At 51.9% G+C, this 17,633-nt stretch overlaps 2 protein-coding genes across 2 annotated transcripts; both read left to right on the forward strand.

The window, feature by feature from the left end:
- The first annotated feature begins 10,111 nt into the window (after positions 1-10,111).
- On the forward strand, positions 10,112-12,793 carry LOC104011922 (protocadherin beta-16-like). The gene has a single exon (XM_087760086.1). It carries the CDS (start codon positions 10,231-10,233, stop codon positions 12,748-12,750), a length of 2,520 nt encoding a protein of 839 aa, XP_087616212.1. The 5' UTR covers positions 10,112-10,230; the 3' UTR covers positions 12,751-12,793.
- A 622-nt stretch (positions 12,794-13,415) lies between these two features.
- Positions 13,416-17,271, forward strand: LOC148055510 (protocadherin beta-15-like). The gene has a single exon (XM_087760058.1). The coding sequence runs from the start codon at positions 13,502-13,504 to the stop codon at positions 15,941-15,943; it is 2,442 nt and encodes an 813-aa protein (XP_087616184.1). The 5' UTR covers positions 13,416-13,501; the 3' UTR covers positions 15,944-17,271.
- The last annotated feature ends 362 nt before the right edge of the window (positions 17,272-17,633 follow it).

Genomic DNA, 17,633 nt, shown 5'->3' on the forward strand with positions numbered 1-17,633 from the left:
GACACACATTTTCTCTACATTTAATTTTCTTCAGCAGTGGAAATATTATGTACCTGCCTAATTTGAAGTATACAAATTCATTTTCCTCTAACACAATGCAGAGCACACTGTCCATTTACATTTCAAATATCTTTGCCTAACTAGACTTGCATTTGCAAGTCTAGAGGACTAGAGGATTAAACGGTACAGCCCAAGGACTAGAGGACTAAAACTGTACAGCCCAAGTAAAACGGAACAATAAACTGATCTTCAGCAGAAATTAAATAGCACTGTGTACTGCTGGCTTTCTCTATTTATTTGGTTTGCAGAAAACATTTTTAAAAGAAGAAAAAAGGAGACAAAAACTATTTTGCTTGTACCTTAAGGATCTGAATGGGAGATTTACAGTAGTGCACGATATGCTTGCAAATCAGATTTGCTTACTGTGCCTTGGCTGAAACTTCTTGATCTCAAATGCCTCCACATCACTAATCTTATTTTAAAATTTTGGTTTAAACTTTTAAAGGTGTATTTTCTTTAAGGTATTTAAAATGAATAAATCAGTCGTGGACAAACCTGTGAATCTCACTTTAAATTGAGGTGTGTGATTGGAAATAATATACATATCAATTCCTAATAATTGTCTCTCTCTATAAATAGGTGTCTGTATCCCCTTTCTTTGTCTTCTGTAAAGATTAAAACAGATGACAAACACGTAGTAATGAATGTGAACACAATTCTTTAAGCATATTTAAAATGGCATAAATATTTTCTACACTAAGTACGCTCTGGCCTGACAGGGAAGGAAGTTAAGAGATTATTCAGCCCTGGTGTCTCCAACCCTGATTCCAAGGGTTTAAGCTGGCTGCTGTCCTCACTTGCCCTGTAGTCCCAGTGCCAGGGGGAACCAGCACACTGCTCAATACTACTGCAATTTCATTTTTTATCTGTGTCAAGGGCAGAAAGCCAGTGTTAGGGACCTCAAGGGATAAAATGATCCCCATGTTGCTGCATAACCTATATCCCCTCCCAAACCCAGCTCAGTCCAGAGTGCCGGGTCCCCCCTCACAATCTCATTACATCACTGATGACCTCGTAATTCCCCTTTCTCTCCAGCCTCCTGCTTTGAGTCTAAAACTCTCTCGATCTGAGCTTGTTTCCCTGGATCTGAGTGTGTGCTTGTTTCCCCGTGCACCAAGTAGCACAACAGGAGCCAGCTCCTGTGGACAAGGATGCAGATAGATAGATAGAAAGATAGAAAGAAAGATAGAAAGAAAGATAGAAAGATAGAAAGATAGAAAGATAGAAAGATGATAGAAAGATAGAAAGATAGATGATAGAAAGATAGATAGATAGATAGATAGATAGATAGATAGAGAGAGAGAGAGAGAGAGGGGGAGAGAGAGAGAAAGAAAGAAAGAAAGAAAGAAAGAAAGAAAGAAAGAAAGAGAAAGATAGAAAGATAGACAGAAAGATAGCTAGATAGAAAGAAAGAAAGAAAGAAAGAAAGAAAGAAAGAAAGAAAGAAAGAAAGAGATAGTTAGAAAGATAGAAAGAAAGAAAGATAGGTAGATAGGAAGAAAGAAAGGAAGAAAGAAAGAAGGAAGGAAGGAAAGAAGGAAGAGGGCCTGCTTCTCTCGGGGGATTCTGTCCCTTGCCGTAGCCGAACCCCAGTTGCTGCCGACCCCTGTTGTTTCCAAGCCAGTTTCTGCCGCTCCTTTCCGTGACTTGCAAATTCGCGACTGGGTTTTTGCCCTGGTGGCTGCTGCCCTCTGCCGGCGCAGAGCGGGAATTGCAGCAGAAGATCCCCCGCCTGCCGAGCCAGGGACGGGACAGCCGGATCCGACCCCTCTGCCTCTGCTCCTCCCGGGGCAGAGCTCCGGGCAGCGGTTGACTTGTTGGTGGACAAAAAAAACCCCTGCATTTAAGTGATTGTCCAAGTCTCATCACCTTTTTGGGTAGGTTTGAGCAGATAATATTTTCATATGTGAGAGTGTTCATGAACTACAGGTTGTTTTCAATTAGCCCTCCCCATCATTGATGGAATCCAGTATCTTTAATATAAAAATAGATTACCTTACTTTTTTATCTTTTTTGGTTGATTGTTTTATTTGGTTGTTGGTTTTGGTTTTTTTTCCAGATTTATGAACCCAGCAGTAGAAGAACCTTGACATCAGAGGCGCGCTGCACCTGTCTAGGTATAAACTCTCTCAAAAGTAAATTAGCTGTAATCCACCTTCAGATAAATGCATTGCTTTCATAGCTGTATGCTTTGTAATTATTCACTAGGAATTGTGTGTGTGCACCTATCTTTAAGTTGCTGTTCAGTTTTTCATTGCCAGTGTGTCCACTTCATTAGTAAATGTGATATTGGTGTGAGTATATGTCTGTTGCTTAAACAGTGAATAAACCCTTTCTGGATGTCTCCCCACAGGATGGATATTTTCTGCTCTGGAAGTCTCCTTTCTTTCAGAGTATCTATGTGTCATTGGTCAACAGTGCAGAGCATGTCAAAACATTGTCCAACAGAAAGATGACTTTTCACAGCTCAGCTTTGACAAGCTACAACAGGTATAAAACAAAATAGTCAAGATAGATAGAAGGGTATGTTAGGCTACTTAGAGCCTAAATCTCACTACTTGGTGTAAAAGATGCCCCAGAAAGTTCACTGGTCACCCTGTATTTCTGGGAATGGTTTAGCTGTGTCAGAGACACAAGGGTCATCCTGTGATCCTGGAGGGTGCTTTATCTGCAGTTGCTTCTGGAACCATAATGTGAGAGGAAGGGACGTGCAGCTGAGGGCAGAGAAGCAGGTGTTAAACAAAGCCTTTGTTTTCCCAGGTATCCTCCCAAAACAGGAAGTCTGCTGCTTCTGTAAGGCATCGGCCAGGTTTCTCTTATGCTGGGGTTATACAGCCCTTATCATTTAGCTGGGTTTAGTTTACGAACAGTGCTGGCCACTTAGTTAACCACTGGACTGGTCACTGTATCTTCAGAAGCACTAGACATGAAGTGGGGGGTGATCCCCTCATGTTGACCTGTCTCTCTGTTCACCTGTGACATGAGTAAACATGACAACTCCTGTGATTTCTCTGTCTCCTTTGAAAGCCTCAGTTCAGAAGCTCTGTTTTCCTTCCAGGCAGTGACCACGCTGTCCATGAAGTTGTGCTTGAATCACTTTTCCTTTGACCTCCTTTTTAGGTGGCACTGGGCCATGTGTTTCCACCTTCTCAGTATGTTCATTACATCCAAGGGTTACAGAACTGAGAACTTGGCTTGAAGATAGGCTAAGCCTGGTATCAGGAGACAGAAAGTTGGGCACTGATGCTTGCTTTCTCTGGGGACTTCATCCTGTTAAACTGGCTGAGATATTAGGGTTCCCTTTGGTTTGCTGACACCTTCTGTCCTGGTTTCAGCTGGGATAGAGTTAATTTTCTTCTTAGTAGCTGGTATAGTGCTGTGCTTTGGATTTAGGATGAGAATAATGTAGATAACACACTGATGTTCTACTTGTTGCTAAGCAGTGCTTACACCACTCAAGGACTTTTCAGCTTCCCATGCTCTGCCAGGTGCACAAGAAGCTGGGAGGGAACACAGCCAAGACAGCTGACCCAGACTGGCCAAAGGGCTATTCCATACCATATGATGTCATGCTCAGCTTCAGCTGGGGGAAGAAGAAGGAAGGGGGGGACATTTGGCATGATGGCGTTTGTCTTCCCAAGTAACCGTTACGCGTGATGGAGCCCTGCCTTCCTGGGGATGGCTGAACACCTGCCTGCCCATGGGAAGTAGTGAATGAATTCCTTGCTTTGCTTTGCTTGTGCGCATGGCTTTTGCTTTACCTATTAAACTGTCTTTATCTCAACCCATGAGTTTTCTCACTTTTAGTCTTCCTATTCTCTCCCCCATCCCACTGGGGCAGAGTGAGCCAGTGGCTATGTGGTGCTTAATTGCTGGCTGGGGTTAAACCACGACACCTTCTGATAATTTTCTTGCTCCCCAAGAAGAAAGAGAGATGCTCTGAGGGAGAAAGATGGAAAAGAGGGTGTCTAGGTCCTAAATCAGACACTGAAAATGGGGAAAGACAAACACAAACCTAAAGGACTGTATCTCGGCCTTTCTTCCTCCTACCTTCCTCTCATACTTAACTGTTTTGTTTCTTCCTTCTTTGCGTCAATTTTTAGCTCCTTTCTTATCCATGCACCTGCTTTGCCTTCAACTGCATCTACTGCCCTTCCTGCTTTTCTCCAGAATTCCCCATACCCTTTTCACTCTGGCTGATTGGACTCCACTTTCCCTTTACTAATGCCCATTCTGATTCTTTTCTTAGAGGTGCTACATCAACAAGCTCCTCCTAAATTGCTCTCAGGATGGATCCTACATGTATTTCTCTGTCCTTACCCTCCTTGATCAGCCTTGTCCACCAAACAGGTTCATGCTTGTCCTCTCTTGGCCACTCTTGCATAGCAACTTCCCCTCCTCTAACCATTGCTATCCCCAGCTCTTGCTCTCCCTTTCTCTCCTTCACTTCCACATCTGCCTCTCAGCTGAATCCCTGTTTCTCTCCTCAGATGACCAGCTAGAATTTCAAAATTAGTCTGTCCAAGGCCAAACTCTCCCCATATCTTTTCCTTCCTGTCCTGTCCATTAAAGATAAAATATGCTATTTCTGTGCCCAGAACAACATACAGTCTGGCTATTTCTCACTTTCTTATTATATTGCTTGACTGTTTTCCTTTAATCACTTCTAGCCATTATCTTCAGGTAGCCAATTGTAGAAACATTTCTTCATAAGCTGGAAGTTTCTTGGTTTTGTTCATGAAATGCTTGTGTGGGACTTCTGTCCCTGAAGTCTCTTTTTCAAGGCTATCCAAATGTCACTGAGAAAATAATCTTATTCTCCTTTGTTGCTTCATGAAAAGCACATGGAAAGCCAAGATTATTCACACAGTGGACTTGAATTGCCTAACAATCTTGTGCTGCTTGACTGTTCATAATGTGACTTTCCGTGTGTATCTCCTCCTAGTCAACTGAAATAGCCACTGTGGGAAACCATGGAAGGAGTTATACAGAAACTGGACGCAAGAACATGAAAAAAAAATCAATAGATGACATTTTCCCCCACAAAATGCATCAACTTAGAGCTAGAAATTAAAATATTATTTGTGGGCCATTTGAGACCTCAGGACACAAGAAAACACATGGTTCTAGGGATTTATGAAGAAAATTGTCTCCTGTGTATTTGACCTAGGAGTGAGGTTGAGGATGGAAAAACTGGATGCCACTGAGGACAAAGGTTACGGAGATGAGAATAATTAGTTGGCTTCAAAGGTATTCATAGTAGCAAAGTGATGAAGTGGCGAAGGATTTATTTTCAAATGAGAAGTACTGAGATTGTCATGGCTAGAGAGAAGATAACAAGAATTCCTTGTCTTCAAAGATGCAGGATGGAAAAGGTCTGGGTAGACATCTGGCAGGTGTCTTCTGTCCAGCATTGACTTTGGAGACTGGAGAGTGCAGACTGTCTCTGAGAAGGTTTGTGAACTCAGACTTTTGAAGCAGGTAACTTCCCTTTGTTCTTTGAAGTTGGAAGGTATGCAGGCGAGAGTTTAGAGCAGACAACCTCACAAACTGATGTTAGTAGAAAGGAAGTACTGCTACCTAGGAGGAAATGTGGTCCACATTGTGTCCAAGGAGAATGAGCAACATTTCCACCTCAATCAAAACACCAGAGTCCTGACAGCAAAGGAGTCACTGGACTGAGAGGAGATCTGCCTGCAGAGCAATACCTGCGCACTCTTCTTTAAGATATTTTTTGGAAATCCATTGCAGCTGATCCAAGGAGTGGTGGAGGCTCGTGCTGCTACTAATACCAAATTGGTTCTTAACTTCAGATTACTCTAGGAGAGGACGTACAACAGTTGGAGATGTCCTTGTGAAATAGAAACCAGCCTGTGCTTGAAAACGCCACAATTGTCTCTCTGACTTCTGGAAGATGTAGTGCACAACACATGAGCAATGCTTGCTACATTTGCCCATAACTTCCATCTTTGTTAAGCACGTTTAAAGAAGGTTTGTATAGGATGCCTTCTAGACGTACCATACCGGCCTGGATTATTAACACCAAACCAAATGTCTCAAAAGTACTAGGAAAGTGCGTTTATTTGCCAAAAACTTCAGGTGGGAAACGTGTTTCATAATTTGCCCTAGCAATAGCCAGAACCTAACGGAGGAGATGCGTGCTGAGACTCGTGGGTAGACGCCCATGTGCAGTTCCTGCGTTGGACGCGCAGTGCCGCTGTTGGCCAGTGCTGTGCGTGTATCGCTGCTGCTGGACGGGGAGCTCCCAAGCAGGGAAGAGACCAGTGAGCACCAGTCAGATGCTGCATGGCTAACATTAGCTGAGAGTTCAGCCGAAATGTCCCGGTTGCACTGGAATACGCCCTAATTCAAAGCCTTTCCAAGGGTTGTGCTAGGAATTGCCGCATCGAGAACCGTCTGGAAACGCCGAGAGCACAAGGCAGAATCGGGGATGTGAAGTAGGGAGACAGTCTCCCAGGCTGTCCCCAGCCCTCTGATTCCACGATTCATCCCTGGGATATTTGGGAGGATTTCGCCGCAGGTCTGGGGTGACTCAGGCAGAGCCCCTTCGTTGGTAAGCACCGACTTAATACCGCGAGAAAGAAATGTTTACATTTAACGGAGTGATGGGGAAAGCATTAACTGGACTGAATGCAGACAGAAAAAGGAGGCCGGTTTATCTCTCGGAAAATGAACCACAAATAGGATATGTACCAGTCGTATTTACAGCATAATGGAAAGCCAGAAGGTTGGGAACAATTCCCCCGGCATTCCTCACATTTGCATCCAGCGGAGAGCTCAGGACAACAGTTCCGCGGGAGAGCTGGGAATTCAGGCGCTGTCTGAGTACTAGAGGCAAGAGAAGAAACCTGTCCTGGGAGCTGTTTGGGAATGAGGACGGGAACATTGGTCACTCTTTGCACTCGGGTGTGGAAACCACAGTGACTCGGGAAAGCATCTGTGTTTTTTATCTGCAGGCAACTGCTCCGAAGCCATGCTATCCGCAGGGTGTGCTGGAGGTGAAGGCGCAGTGGCTCCAGGGATGGGGAAGAAGCCTTTATCCAGAAGGGAACAAAACCCGGCATGGCGCCTCTGAGATTTCACTCGGTGGATCTGAATGCCAGGCTGAAAGACTGAAATTGCTCAGGCTGCAGAAATGCACGGAGGATCCCCTTTTAGGAACATCATGTTCAGAAATACGGAGGTATACCAGGAACTGAGCAGAATATGTGTCTGGAGCTCTTTTCTAGCGTTGATGTAAATGTCAGAGTAAAGAGGAAACTAGTTTTCGGTCATTTTAAGCTACCTTCTCAGGATACAGGCATTATCATTAAACCAAAAAATGAAGAAGTCTGCAACATCACTATGTGCTCAAGGAGATAAATGAGTTCTCTGACACATTTATGCAAATTACATTCTTATTATGGCTATGGTTCCTTAGTCTGTCCTAAAACACAGTGTGTCTTCGTCTGGCAGTGTACATACTACTTCTTTTTTCCACTCATACACATCCATTTATTGCTGTGACCCAACAGAAAACACCAGTATTAGCTATCCAATGGTGCATGGTAAGTGACCTTCTTTATTTTGCACTTCTTTAAAATCTGAAAGAATATGAGCTTCAATCTAAGAGCAGCGCCTTCTGATGTGCAAAGATACTGTGATAGCCAAGAGCTCCGTTAAGGATCACTGTTCCTCTTACACCCTTCTACACCTGAAGCTGAAGGATACAACTTCCCTTCTGAAATGAGGGGAGTAACAATTACAGGGTTACTGCAGTCAGAGGGGGAAGTGTCTGTGGAAGCTCTTCTCAGCTTGCGTCTGTTCCCTGCTGCTTAGTGGTGCCAGGGATGAGGTTACAGAGAATCAAATACACCTTCCTCTCTCGGAGGTGCCAAGAGCTGAGCAGGAGCACTGGCAAGGGCACGAAGAAAATGGATTCCAAGTGTTGCCGTTGTTTTTGCATGGCACGAATGAGAAGAGAAGCCACATTCCCAACGCATCTAATGCTGTACTTGGCCTATGGTGATAATAATAGCAACTCAAGAGATGGACACGTCCCTGGAAGGGAAGAAAAGAAGAGCTGACCTGGCCTTTGATCTAAGTTAGTCTTTTAGATGCTATCATGCTTCCAAGTCAAAGGGCGATAAGAGGAAATCACAAAAAATGGCTGTATCCGTGCAAGGTCCTATAGGAGCTAAAATTCTGGACAATCCTAAAGTCAATCCTGGTTGTTACTTTCTCCTACTGATACAGTCAGGAAGTTTTTGTTTTAAAACAAATGAAGGCATCAGCGAATTTCTAGGATTTATCCTGTTGAGTATTGTTTCACAGTGTCAGCCGTTTTAGCAAATAAAAATAAGGAGAAAACAGCTAGGAAATTAAAGGAAAGGTGTCAAAACCAAGGAGGTTAGGATACTTTCTATATAAAAAATTAGCGTGGTTCCTTTTATAGTAAAAGCTGGATTAAAATTGCTTGACTCAAAAATATGTAGTGCAAGCTGTATTTTGTTTTCTCCTCCATTTTTGTGTTCTGTAAGAGGAAGACTGCTCTTGGAGGCAGCTGTGCGCATCTCCAGTACATTGCGTGTGCTTTTGCCGGAGCTCGCCGCTGGGTCCGCAGGAGCAGTCGCGGTATAAGTCGATCCTCAGGGCCGCCGATGCGTGCCTTACCCTGGGGGTTTTATCCGGTCTCCGGCGTGGATCCTGGCTCGCACTACCAGGCCGTGCTCGGGAACCCTTGCTCTCCCCTCCCGAACCCTTGCTCTCCCCTCCCACCTCCATTTCCCCACGGTTGTTCCTCCCGGGTCCACTCTTGACCTCTCCGTTTTACGGAGTTTGACCTTGCCTCTAATCGTCCCATAATAAGCTTTGCGTATTCCTAGAACCCCCCCTCAAACATCTCGTAGTCACTTTGCTCTTTCCTATGAGACCCTTTCTGATAATCCATGATAATATTTTTATTTTTCTTATCGTTTACGAAGTTTATGGTTGGACCTCTTGGAGTTTACAGTTGAATGTTTCCTTTAATGGCCCATCGATCAGCGTCGTTAGAGCCCTGGTCTTTGCTATTGTCTCCGTTAGCTCTTGCTCTTCAGCGTTTGTGTATCTGGGTGTTTAATGTATGAGCTCTCCTGTTTGTTTCCTTGCCTTTTGTATTAAATATCTGTTGGCCGTGTATCCTTACACAGGTACAGGCGTTCAGGTTTGACCTCTGAGTACAGGGACCTTTAAAGTATTTCTAAGCCTTTGTGGAAACATTAGAGCAGCTAAAGCACTGTATACCTCCAAAACACGAAAACAGTTTGCAACATTTCGATGTTTGTGTAGGGCTGGGGACATTTTTCACGAATGTGTTATGCTGTGACACACCTTATCATGGGTGCAAGGGTCAGCAGGCGAGGGAGGATACTCCTGTCAATTAAGGAGAAAAACGCTTTTCACACAGAAAAGCGTTAAGGTTGTGCGTCCTTTGGGCGAGGTGTGATATACAACGTGAAGAAAATAGCATTAGGATGATGTGTCCTAGAACAGCATTATAATTCTAGTGTGATGGTGAGCTAGGGTGATGATGAAGCGTTTGCTTTCGGGACCTTCCCCTGGCACCAGCTCTCATGTTCAATAGCGGTGCTTCTCTGACCCGCCCCACTTGCTAACTGTCCTGTGCTGATTAACAAGTGAGGAAGAGAGGAAAAATCCCGCGAGGCATGTGGAAGTGGCAGATCTTGCAATGCCTACATTACACAGAGGAAAACCAAGAGCTGTGTATGAAGAGTCGGCGGTTGTGAGCTGGGAAGCGATACCTAGAGCAGCGCTCTGTATGCGGGGAGGGAACCTGCTTCCAAGCGAGGAGAGCATTTACAATGCGCTTTTTGGCTTCGGTTTAGCACGGAGAGTGCAGATTCAAGCAGCACACTCCGCATCAGTAAGTCTGCCCCGAATGAGAAGGCGGAGGAAATATTCCCCCTTGCGACGCTGGGTGGGGATGTTGGCCACGGACCGGCAGGTTCCTCCGCCCGCAACGGGTTTGCAGGCACCGGGAGACAAAAAAGCCGTGTGAGCTGCTCGGGAAGGGTGGCGGGGCACGGAGCCGGGGTGTTCGGGGGCTTTCAGATCCCCTTACCCCGGGATTCCTGAGAAACACCGCTCTGCCTCGGACGCTGCTTGGAAATGCTGGGAGCCACGGAGGACGGTGGATGGCTTTTCTGGAGAGTAATGGCGTGTGGGGGACGGAGCGGAGGCAGCAAGAGGCAAGTGATCTTGTTTATTCTGTGCGTTGGCGTGTGTCAGAGCGGGGCCGAAATCCTCCACTATTCGCTGGCGGAGGAAATGGAGAGGGACTCCTTTGTCGCCAATATTGCAAAGGACCTGGGGGTTGCTCCGAGCCAGCTCGCAGCTCGCAAGGCCCGCGTTGTGTCCCAGGGGAACGAGCAGCTCTTCCGCCTCAATCAAAACACCGGAGTCCTGACGGCAAAGGAGTCGCTGGACCGAGAGGAGATCTGTCCGCAGAGCGATACCTGCACGCTCTTCTTTAAAATATTCTTTGAAAATCCGTTGCAGCTGATCCGAGGGGAGGTGGAGGTTCGTGACGTGAACGACAACTCCCCCGTGTTCCTGCAGAAGGAGATGGTTTTAGAGATTCTCGAAACGACATCTCCCGGGTCCCGTTTCCCTCTGGAAAGCGCCCAGGACAAGGACGTGGGCAGCAACGGCTTGCAGAACTACAGCCTCGGGTCCAATTCATATTTCTCCCTCGCTCTCGGAACAGGGAAAGGTGGAGCAAAATACGCGGAGCTCGTCCTAGAGCGGCAGCTAGACCGCGAAGAGCAGCGAGAGCTGAATTTACTCCTCACCGCCACCGACGGGGGCTCGCCACCCAGGTCGGGCACGGCTCAGGTCCGGATCGTGGTGGTGGATGCCAATGACAACATCCCGGTGTTCGGTCGGGAGGTCTACGAGGTGCGCCTGGCCGAGAACAGCCCCCCGGAGCAGCTGGTAGTCAGAGTCGTGGCCATGGATCCCGACGAAGGGTCCTACGGGAAAGTGCGGTACGCCTTCACCCAGACATCAGAGAGGTCTCGGCAGCTCTTCGAGCTGAACCCTGCAACTGGGGAGATACGGGTCGCGGGTAACCTGGACTTCGAGGAAGCGAAAAACCACGAGATGGTTGTGAAAGCCACCGACGGCGGGGGGCTGTCTGCGCATTGCAAAGTGCAGGTGGAGGTCCTGGACGTGAATGACAACGCCCCGGAGATAGCGCTTACCTCCCTCACTGCCTCCATTCCGGAGGACGCCCCGCCCAGGACCGTGGTGGCCCTGTTCAGTGTGCGGGACCGGGACTCCGGGGACAACGGCAGGACGGAGTGCGCGATCAACGAGGACTTGCCCTTCAGTCTCACCCCCACTTTTGATAATTACTACGAACTGAGAACAAACGCGGCGCTGGACAGGGAGAGGATGGCGGAGTATAACATCACCATCACAGCCATGGACTGGGGCGCCACACGGCTGAGCTCCCGGGAAAGCATCTTCGTGCAGATATCGGACATAAACGACAATCCCCCAGAGTTCACCCAGGAGATTTACACCATGTCGGTCGCAGAGAACAACAGCCCCATGCTCCGGATCGGCAGCGTGAACGCCACGGACGCCGATGCGGGAAAAAACGCCCGCGTAAACTACGCGCTGGTGCGGCAGGAGGGCAAGGAGCAGCCGGACGTGTTGGTCAACTCCGAAAACGGAGACGTTTACATCCTCCGCCCGCTGGACTACGAGGAGGTGCGCACCTTCGAGGTGGCAGTGCGTGCTGCCGACGGCGGCTCGCCGCCGCTCAGCGCCCAGGCGGTCCTGTGCGTGGTGGTGCGGGACGAGAACGACAACGCGCCCGTCGTGCTGCACCCGCCCCCCGACAGCAGCGCGGCGGCGGGCGAGCTGGTGCCACGCTGGGCGCAGGCAGGTTACCTGGTGGCCAAGGTGGTGGCGGTGGACGCGGACGCGGGGCAGAACGCGTGGCTGTCGTACGAGCTGGTGAAGGCGACGGAGCCGGGGCTGTTCCGCGTGGGGCTACGCAGCGGCGAGGTGCGCACGGCGCGGGCCGTGGCAGAGCGTGACGCGCCCCGGCAGAGGCTCGTCGTGCTGGTGCGAGACCGCGGGCAGCCGCCGCGCTCCGCCACCGCCACCATCGGCATCGCCCTCGTCGACGGCTTCTCCGACGCCCATTTGCGAGTGAGCGAGGAGGCGCCGGCCGGTGAGCCCGACGGGGCGCTGACCCTGTACCTCATCGCCTCCCTGGCCTGCGTCTCATCGCTCTTCTTCCTCGCCCTCCTCGCCTTTTCGGCGGCCAAGTTCTGCAAGGCTCGCCTCCAGCCACGCCCTTCGCTTCCCCCTGCCCGCTGCTACACTGACGCCGACTTCGCTAGCGACGGGCTGGACGTGGCAGGCACGGGCAGTATGTCGCCGTCTTACCGCTACGAAGTGTGCATGACCACCGGCTCGGGGAGCAGCGAATTCCACTTCCTGAGGCCCGTCCTGGCCAGCCCGCAAAGCAACGCTGAGGCGGGGGCAGGCAAGGACGAAGAAGTGCGGTGCAGCTGGCAGCCCGCTGGCGAGAGGGAAGGCAACGCGGGCCGCACGGCCCCTCCCGCCGTTGAGGCGCTGGACTGGCCGGCCGGCAGGCGCGTCCACGCCTGAGCCTCGCTGGGAGCCGCCTGCGTTCCCCGTCGTCAGCCTGAGATTCCCGAGGAGCCGTAGTGCCGTGCCGTGCTGCTACCTGCGGAGGCTGTCGCCCGGCTGCTCGACCGGGGAGCGCGGCTCGGTGCCGCCGGGCTGAGCCGCCGCCCCACGGTGCCGTGGGAAACGGGTTGTGCTCGTCTCGCCGCCGCGTTTCTGCAAGGGCGCGGACTGGCGCCCCGGCAGCCAAGCGCGCCCGCCTGCCCGCGGGCTCCGGGCAGCGGGGAGCGGGGCAGGACGCGGGGCAGCTGCCGGCGCCGCCCGTGCGCTCGGACTCGAGCGGCGGCCCCGCAGGGCTCTCGGCGCTCCTTCCCGGCGCTTCCCGCCCCGGCGCGGTGTGCGCGCGGGTCCGTGCGCCGGGGCGAGCCGGCAGCGCGGGCAGCGGGCGGCGGCGGGCGCAGTCCCGCCGCGGGCCGCAGGGTGGTGCTCCCGGCCAAGGCGGCGCCGAGCGGCTGCGGGCGGGGAGGCGGCCGAGCCCAGCCCGGCCGAGCGCAGCCCAGCCCAGACGAGCCGGGCAGCGGCGGCGAGCGGCGGCGAGCGGTGCCCCGTGCAATCCGCTGCCGGGCCACGGCGGCCGCGCTCCGGGCCGCCAGCCGGACTCGGCGAGAGGGAGGGCGCCCGCCCGCCGCGCCGCCGCGCCGCCGCCGGGCGCCGCTTTCGGCGGAGGACCGCGCGGGCGATCGGCGAGACGGAGGCTGTCCGCCGCCGCGACATGGCGATCGCAAGGCAAGTGCTTTGTCTCTCTGCTTTCCTCTCCCTGCCGCACGCTCGCTCCGAGCCCATCCGCTACTCCGTAGCCGAGGAGGCGGAGAGCGGCTCCGTGGTAGCCAACGTGGCGGAGGACGCGGGGCTGGCCCCGGCGCAGCTCGCGGCTCGCCGCGCCCGCCTGGCCTCGGACGACGGCCGGCAGCACTTTCGCTTAGACCGCGGCACCGGCCGCCTCGTAGTGGCGGACAGGCTGGACCGGGAGGAGCTGTGCGGGCAGTCCGCTACCTGCACGCTCCCCTTCGAGCTCCTGCTGGCGAACCCCCTGCAGTTCTTTCGGGTCGAGGTGGCGGTGCAGGACGTCAACGACCATTCGCCCGTTTTCCCGGAGGAACGAGTCACTTTTAAGATCCCGGAAAGGAGCGACCCGGGCTCGCGTTTCCCGCTGGAGGGGGCTCGGGACCTGGATGTTGGCAGCAACAGCATCCAGGCTTACAGCATCTCTCCCGACAACGAGTACTTTAGTGTCTCTTTTGGCAGTCGCAGTAAGGGGAAGAAGTATGTGGAACTGGTCTTGGAAATGCCTCTAGACAGAGAGGAGCAGGCGGAGGTGGGTTTCAGTCTCATCGCCGTGGACGGGGGCTCTCCGCCCAGGAGTGGGACCACCCAAATCCACATTGTCGTTCTAGATGTAAATGACAATGCTCCCATCTTCACGGAGGAGCTGTACCTTGCTCAGGTTTTGGAAAATGCACCGGAGGGCTCTGTGGTCATCAGCGTGGTGGCAACCGATCGGGACGTGGGAATCAACGGGGACATCACCTATCAGTTCAGCCAAGCAGTGGGCCAGAGCCACTTGGCATTCGCAATTGACCCCAGGAGCGGTGAAATTAAAGTCACAAAGCCTCTGGACTTTGAGGCAGCACAGAATCACGAGCTCAGCGTGCGGGCCACAGATGGCGGGGGCCTCTCGTCAATCTGCAAGGTGTTGGTGGAGGTGGTGGATGTGAATGACAATGCACCAGAGCTGGTGGTCAATTCCTTCAGCAGCCCCCTCCCCGAGAACGCATTACCCGGGACAGTGGTCGCCCTCTTTACTGTCAGGGACCGAGATGCTGGCGCCAACGGGAAGATCACCTGTGCCCTTGAAGACCAGCTGTCGTTCTCCCTGCGGCCGGCCTATAAGAATTACTACGAGCTGGTGACCGTGAGCACTCTGGACAGGGAGGAGACAGCACGGTACATCCTCACTGTCACAGCAGCAGACGTGGGGTCACCTCCTCTCACGACCACCCAGACCTTCACGGTGGACATCTCCGATGTCAACGACAATGCACCTGTCTTCAACCAGACGTCGTACACCATGCATGTGCGTGAGAACAATGCCCCCACAGTGCTCGTCGGAGCCGTCAGTGCCGCGGATGCCGACGTGGGGCCCAATGCCAAGGTGACCTATTCCCTGGCACCAGCCCACCCCGCAGAGCAGCCTCCCTGCTCCTGCATCTCTGTGAACTCTGAGAACGGGCAGGTGTTTGTGCTGCGGCCTCTGGACTATGAGCAGGTGAAGCAGATGGAGGTCTTGGTGAGCGCCTCCGATGCGGGGTCTCCTCGCCTTAGTGCCAACGTCACCGTCCGCCTTGTCGTGGTGGATGAGAATGACAATGCGCCGCTGGTGCTGTACCCCTCGCAAGACAGCAGCCCACCATCCAGCGAGCTGGTGCCCATGTTGGCTGAGGCAGGGTACCTCATCACCAAAGTGGTGGCCGTGGATGCCGACTCGGGGCAGAACTCGTGGCTCTCATACCACCTGCTGAGGGCCACCGACCCCGGGCTCTTTGTGGTGGGTGCCCAGAGTGGGGAGGTGCGGCTGAGGAGGTCCGTGACGGAGAGAGACACCGTGAAGCAGAAGCTTGTTGTCCTGGTGCGAGACAATGGGCAGCCACCGCTGTCGGCCACCGCGGCGCTGAGCGCACTCCTGCTCAGTGACTTCTCAGACATGCGCCTACCGCACAGCAGCCTGGCCACAGAGGACAACAGCGGCTCCCTGACAACCTATTTAATCATTTCATTGGTCTGTGTCTCACTCCTCTTCCTCACGTCCACGGCAGCCTTCGTTGCTCGCAAGATGTGCAAGAGAAAGGAGCTGAAGGGTGGGCGTGTGGTTCACGGCGCTGGCAACTTGCAGAGCGGCCTGGCTGACGCTGCTACTGCAGGGACCCTGTCCCACGCCTATTGCTACGAGATCAACCTCACGACAGGCTCGGGCAACAGCGAGTTCAAGTTCCTGAAGCCCATCCTCCCCAGCCTGCCACCACAGCACTGTGGCACGAGTGGGAGCACTGACGGCGAACGAGATTTCCCCCGTGGCCCTATCACCACGGAGGACATGGCACCAAACAACGCCGGGATGCTCTCTGCAGAAGAGTTCAATAGTCTTTCCTTTAACTAGCATGGAGTCAGCGCAGCCAGAGGCCTCATGCCTCCTGATCGGAAGGGAGCTGGGCTACAACACGTGGCAATGGTTCCTCCAGACGAAATCTGCATTTGCAATTGGTGTCACCGGTTTCCCTCCAGTTCTAGGTCAGAAGAAAGGTTGTCTCCCCCTCCAAACAAACAAACAGACAAACAGACAAACAAACAAACAAACAAACAAACAAACAAACAAACAAAGAAAAAAACTAAAGGTTCCCTCTCTCAGGCAATAATATCTTTCAGCTCTGCTACAGCCATTTCTGAAATGCTTTGAGAGTGGGGTTAGTCCCAAGGGCCCCAGCTAAGTTCTTGTCTCACTCGCTGTCAGGCAAGACCGTGGACCTTTTATTCTGTGCTGTACTGCGATGGCAAGGTCAGGCAGACAAATCACATGCTTACTGAAATGCAGGTAGCCCTCGTCCTAGGTCAGAAAAGCAAGGAAGTTGTGAGTAGTGTGTTACAATGTGTTGCAAGCGTGGGGCTCTTTCTTCTCTGGGTTCGGGATGTCTCTGTCTGAGCTGTGTGGGCTCTGTGTGTTTTGCCCCCTGGTCATTATGTCTGTCCGGACAGCCGTTGTGTGTCTGCATATGCTGCACAAAGGCTGCCCGGTGAAGCAGGGAGTAGCTCACATCCAGCCGTTGCGATGCACGCAATTGCAGCTCAGCAGGCAAGAAGGCTGTTTTGACCCTTTGAATACAGAAGTCTCACGTTCTCTAAGGGAGAGCAGCAAACCGCACAACAAGATCTTCCTTTGGCCCGTAAGGGGAGGGTTGCGTGGGCTGTCTCCTTGGGATTGCCTTGGAAATATGGCAGCACTAGCGGTGTTGGGACAGGCTGTAACCGTACAGAGCTGCGAGAACATGGTCATTGTCTTTGAGTGGATTGTATGAAAACGCCACGAGGTGCTTCAAAGGACTGTGCCTGAAGGTCGAATCGAGATGAACTTGGAAAAGGGCCCTTGAGTTTGGTCTCATCCTTGTTGTTCCGGAATTCAGAGGCTTCTTGATGGGAGTGGAAAGCTGTCCCGATATGATTTTCTGCGTTTGTGTTAGAGCATTTGCATCCTCCTTTTTGCCCTTTCTCCTTCTACCCTGCAGACTGTCTTTGAGCATTGTCTTACCTACTCCTCTTGAGAAGGACTGTCACCCCATGTGTAATAACGGATTGCTTGACTGCAGGCAGTGTGGCAGGGAATAGCTGGAAAGCTTCGCGCTGTGTTGTGCCGCAGTTATAAACTGTACCGTTGTAAACCGGGATACCCTTGTGTGTAAAAGTGAAATAAAGAGAACCGCTGAATGCCTTGTGTGGAGAGAGTCTTTGTGGAGATGTTCTTTCTGGGAAAGCTCTGTCCAAGCTTTCAAAAGGCCGGGAGGCTTTTTTCTCTCATTTTGTCCCTTGGCTGAGGTAAAGTTGAACGGGTCCATTTCCTCGCTTTGGAGACGCAGCCGATAGAGCATTCAGTAAAACTGTGGGGATCGTGGATTTGCTGGCAGGCCTGTATGGCTCTTGTGAGCCCTGAGCTTCTGGCTGCAGCAGGGCCCAGTTCGATCGAGGTCAGGGGAAACTTGGCGGCTACCCCAGCAGGGGCCCTGGGTGTGCAAAGGCCTCTGCAAAGGCGTGAGGTGGGGGCAGTGACCTTTCCAACTGACCCAAGAGCTCCAGCTGCG

This window comes from Nipponia nippon, unplaced genomic scaffold (genome assembly GCF_047370975.1).
Source record: "Nipponia nippon isolate SJK-2023a ecotype South Korea unplaced genomic scaffold, ASM4737097v1 scaffold_21, whole genome shotgun sequence".
NCBI classification, from domain to species: Eukaryota; Metazoa; Chordata; class Aves; order Pelecaniformes; family Threskiornithidae; genus Nipponia; species Nipponia nippon.

What these genes read in the sequence shown, in the direction of transcription:
- LOC104011922 (XM_087760086.1), top strand. Translation starts at nt 10,231, where the DNA reads ATGCTGGGAGCCACGGAGGACGGTGGATGGCTTTTCTGGAGAGTAATG.
- LOC148055510 (XM_087760058.1), top strand. Translation starts at nt 13,502, where the DNA reads ATGGCGATCGCAAGGCAAGTGCTTTGTCTCTCTGCTTTCCTCTCCCTG.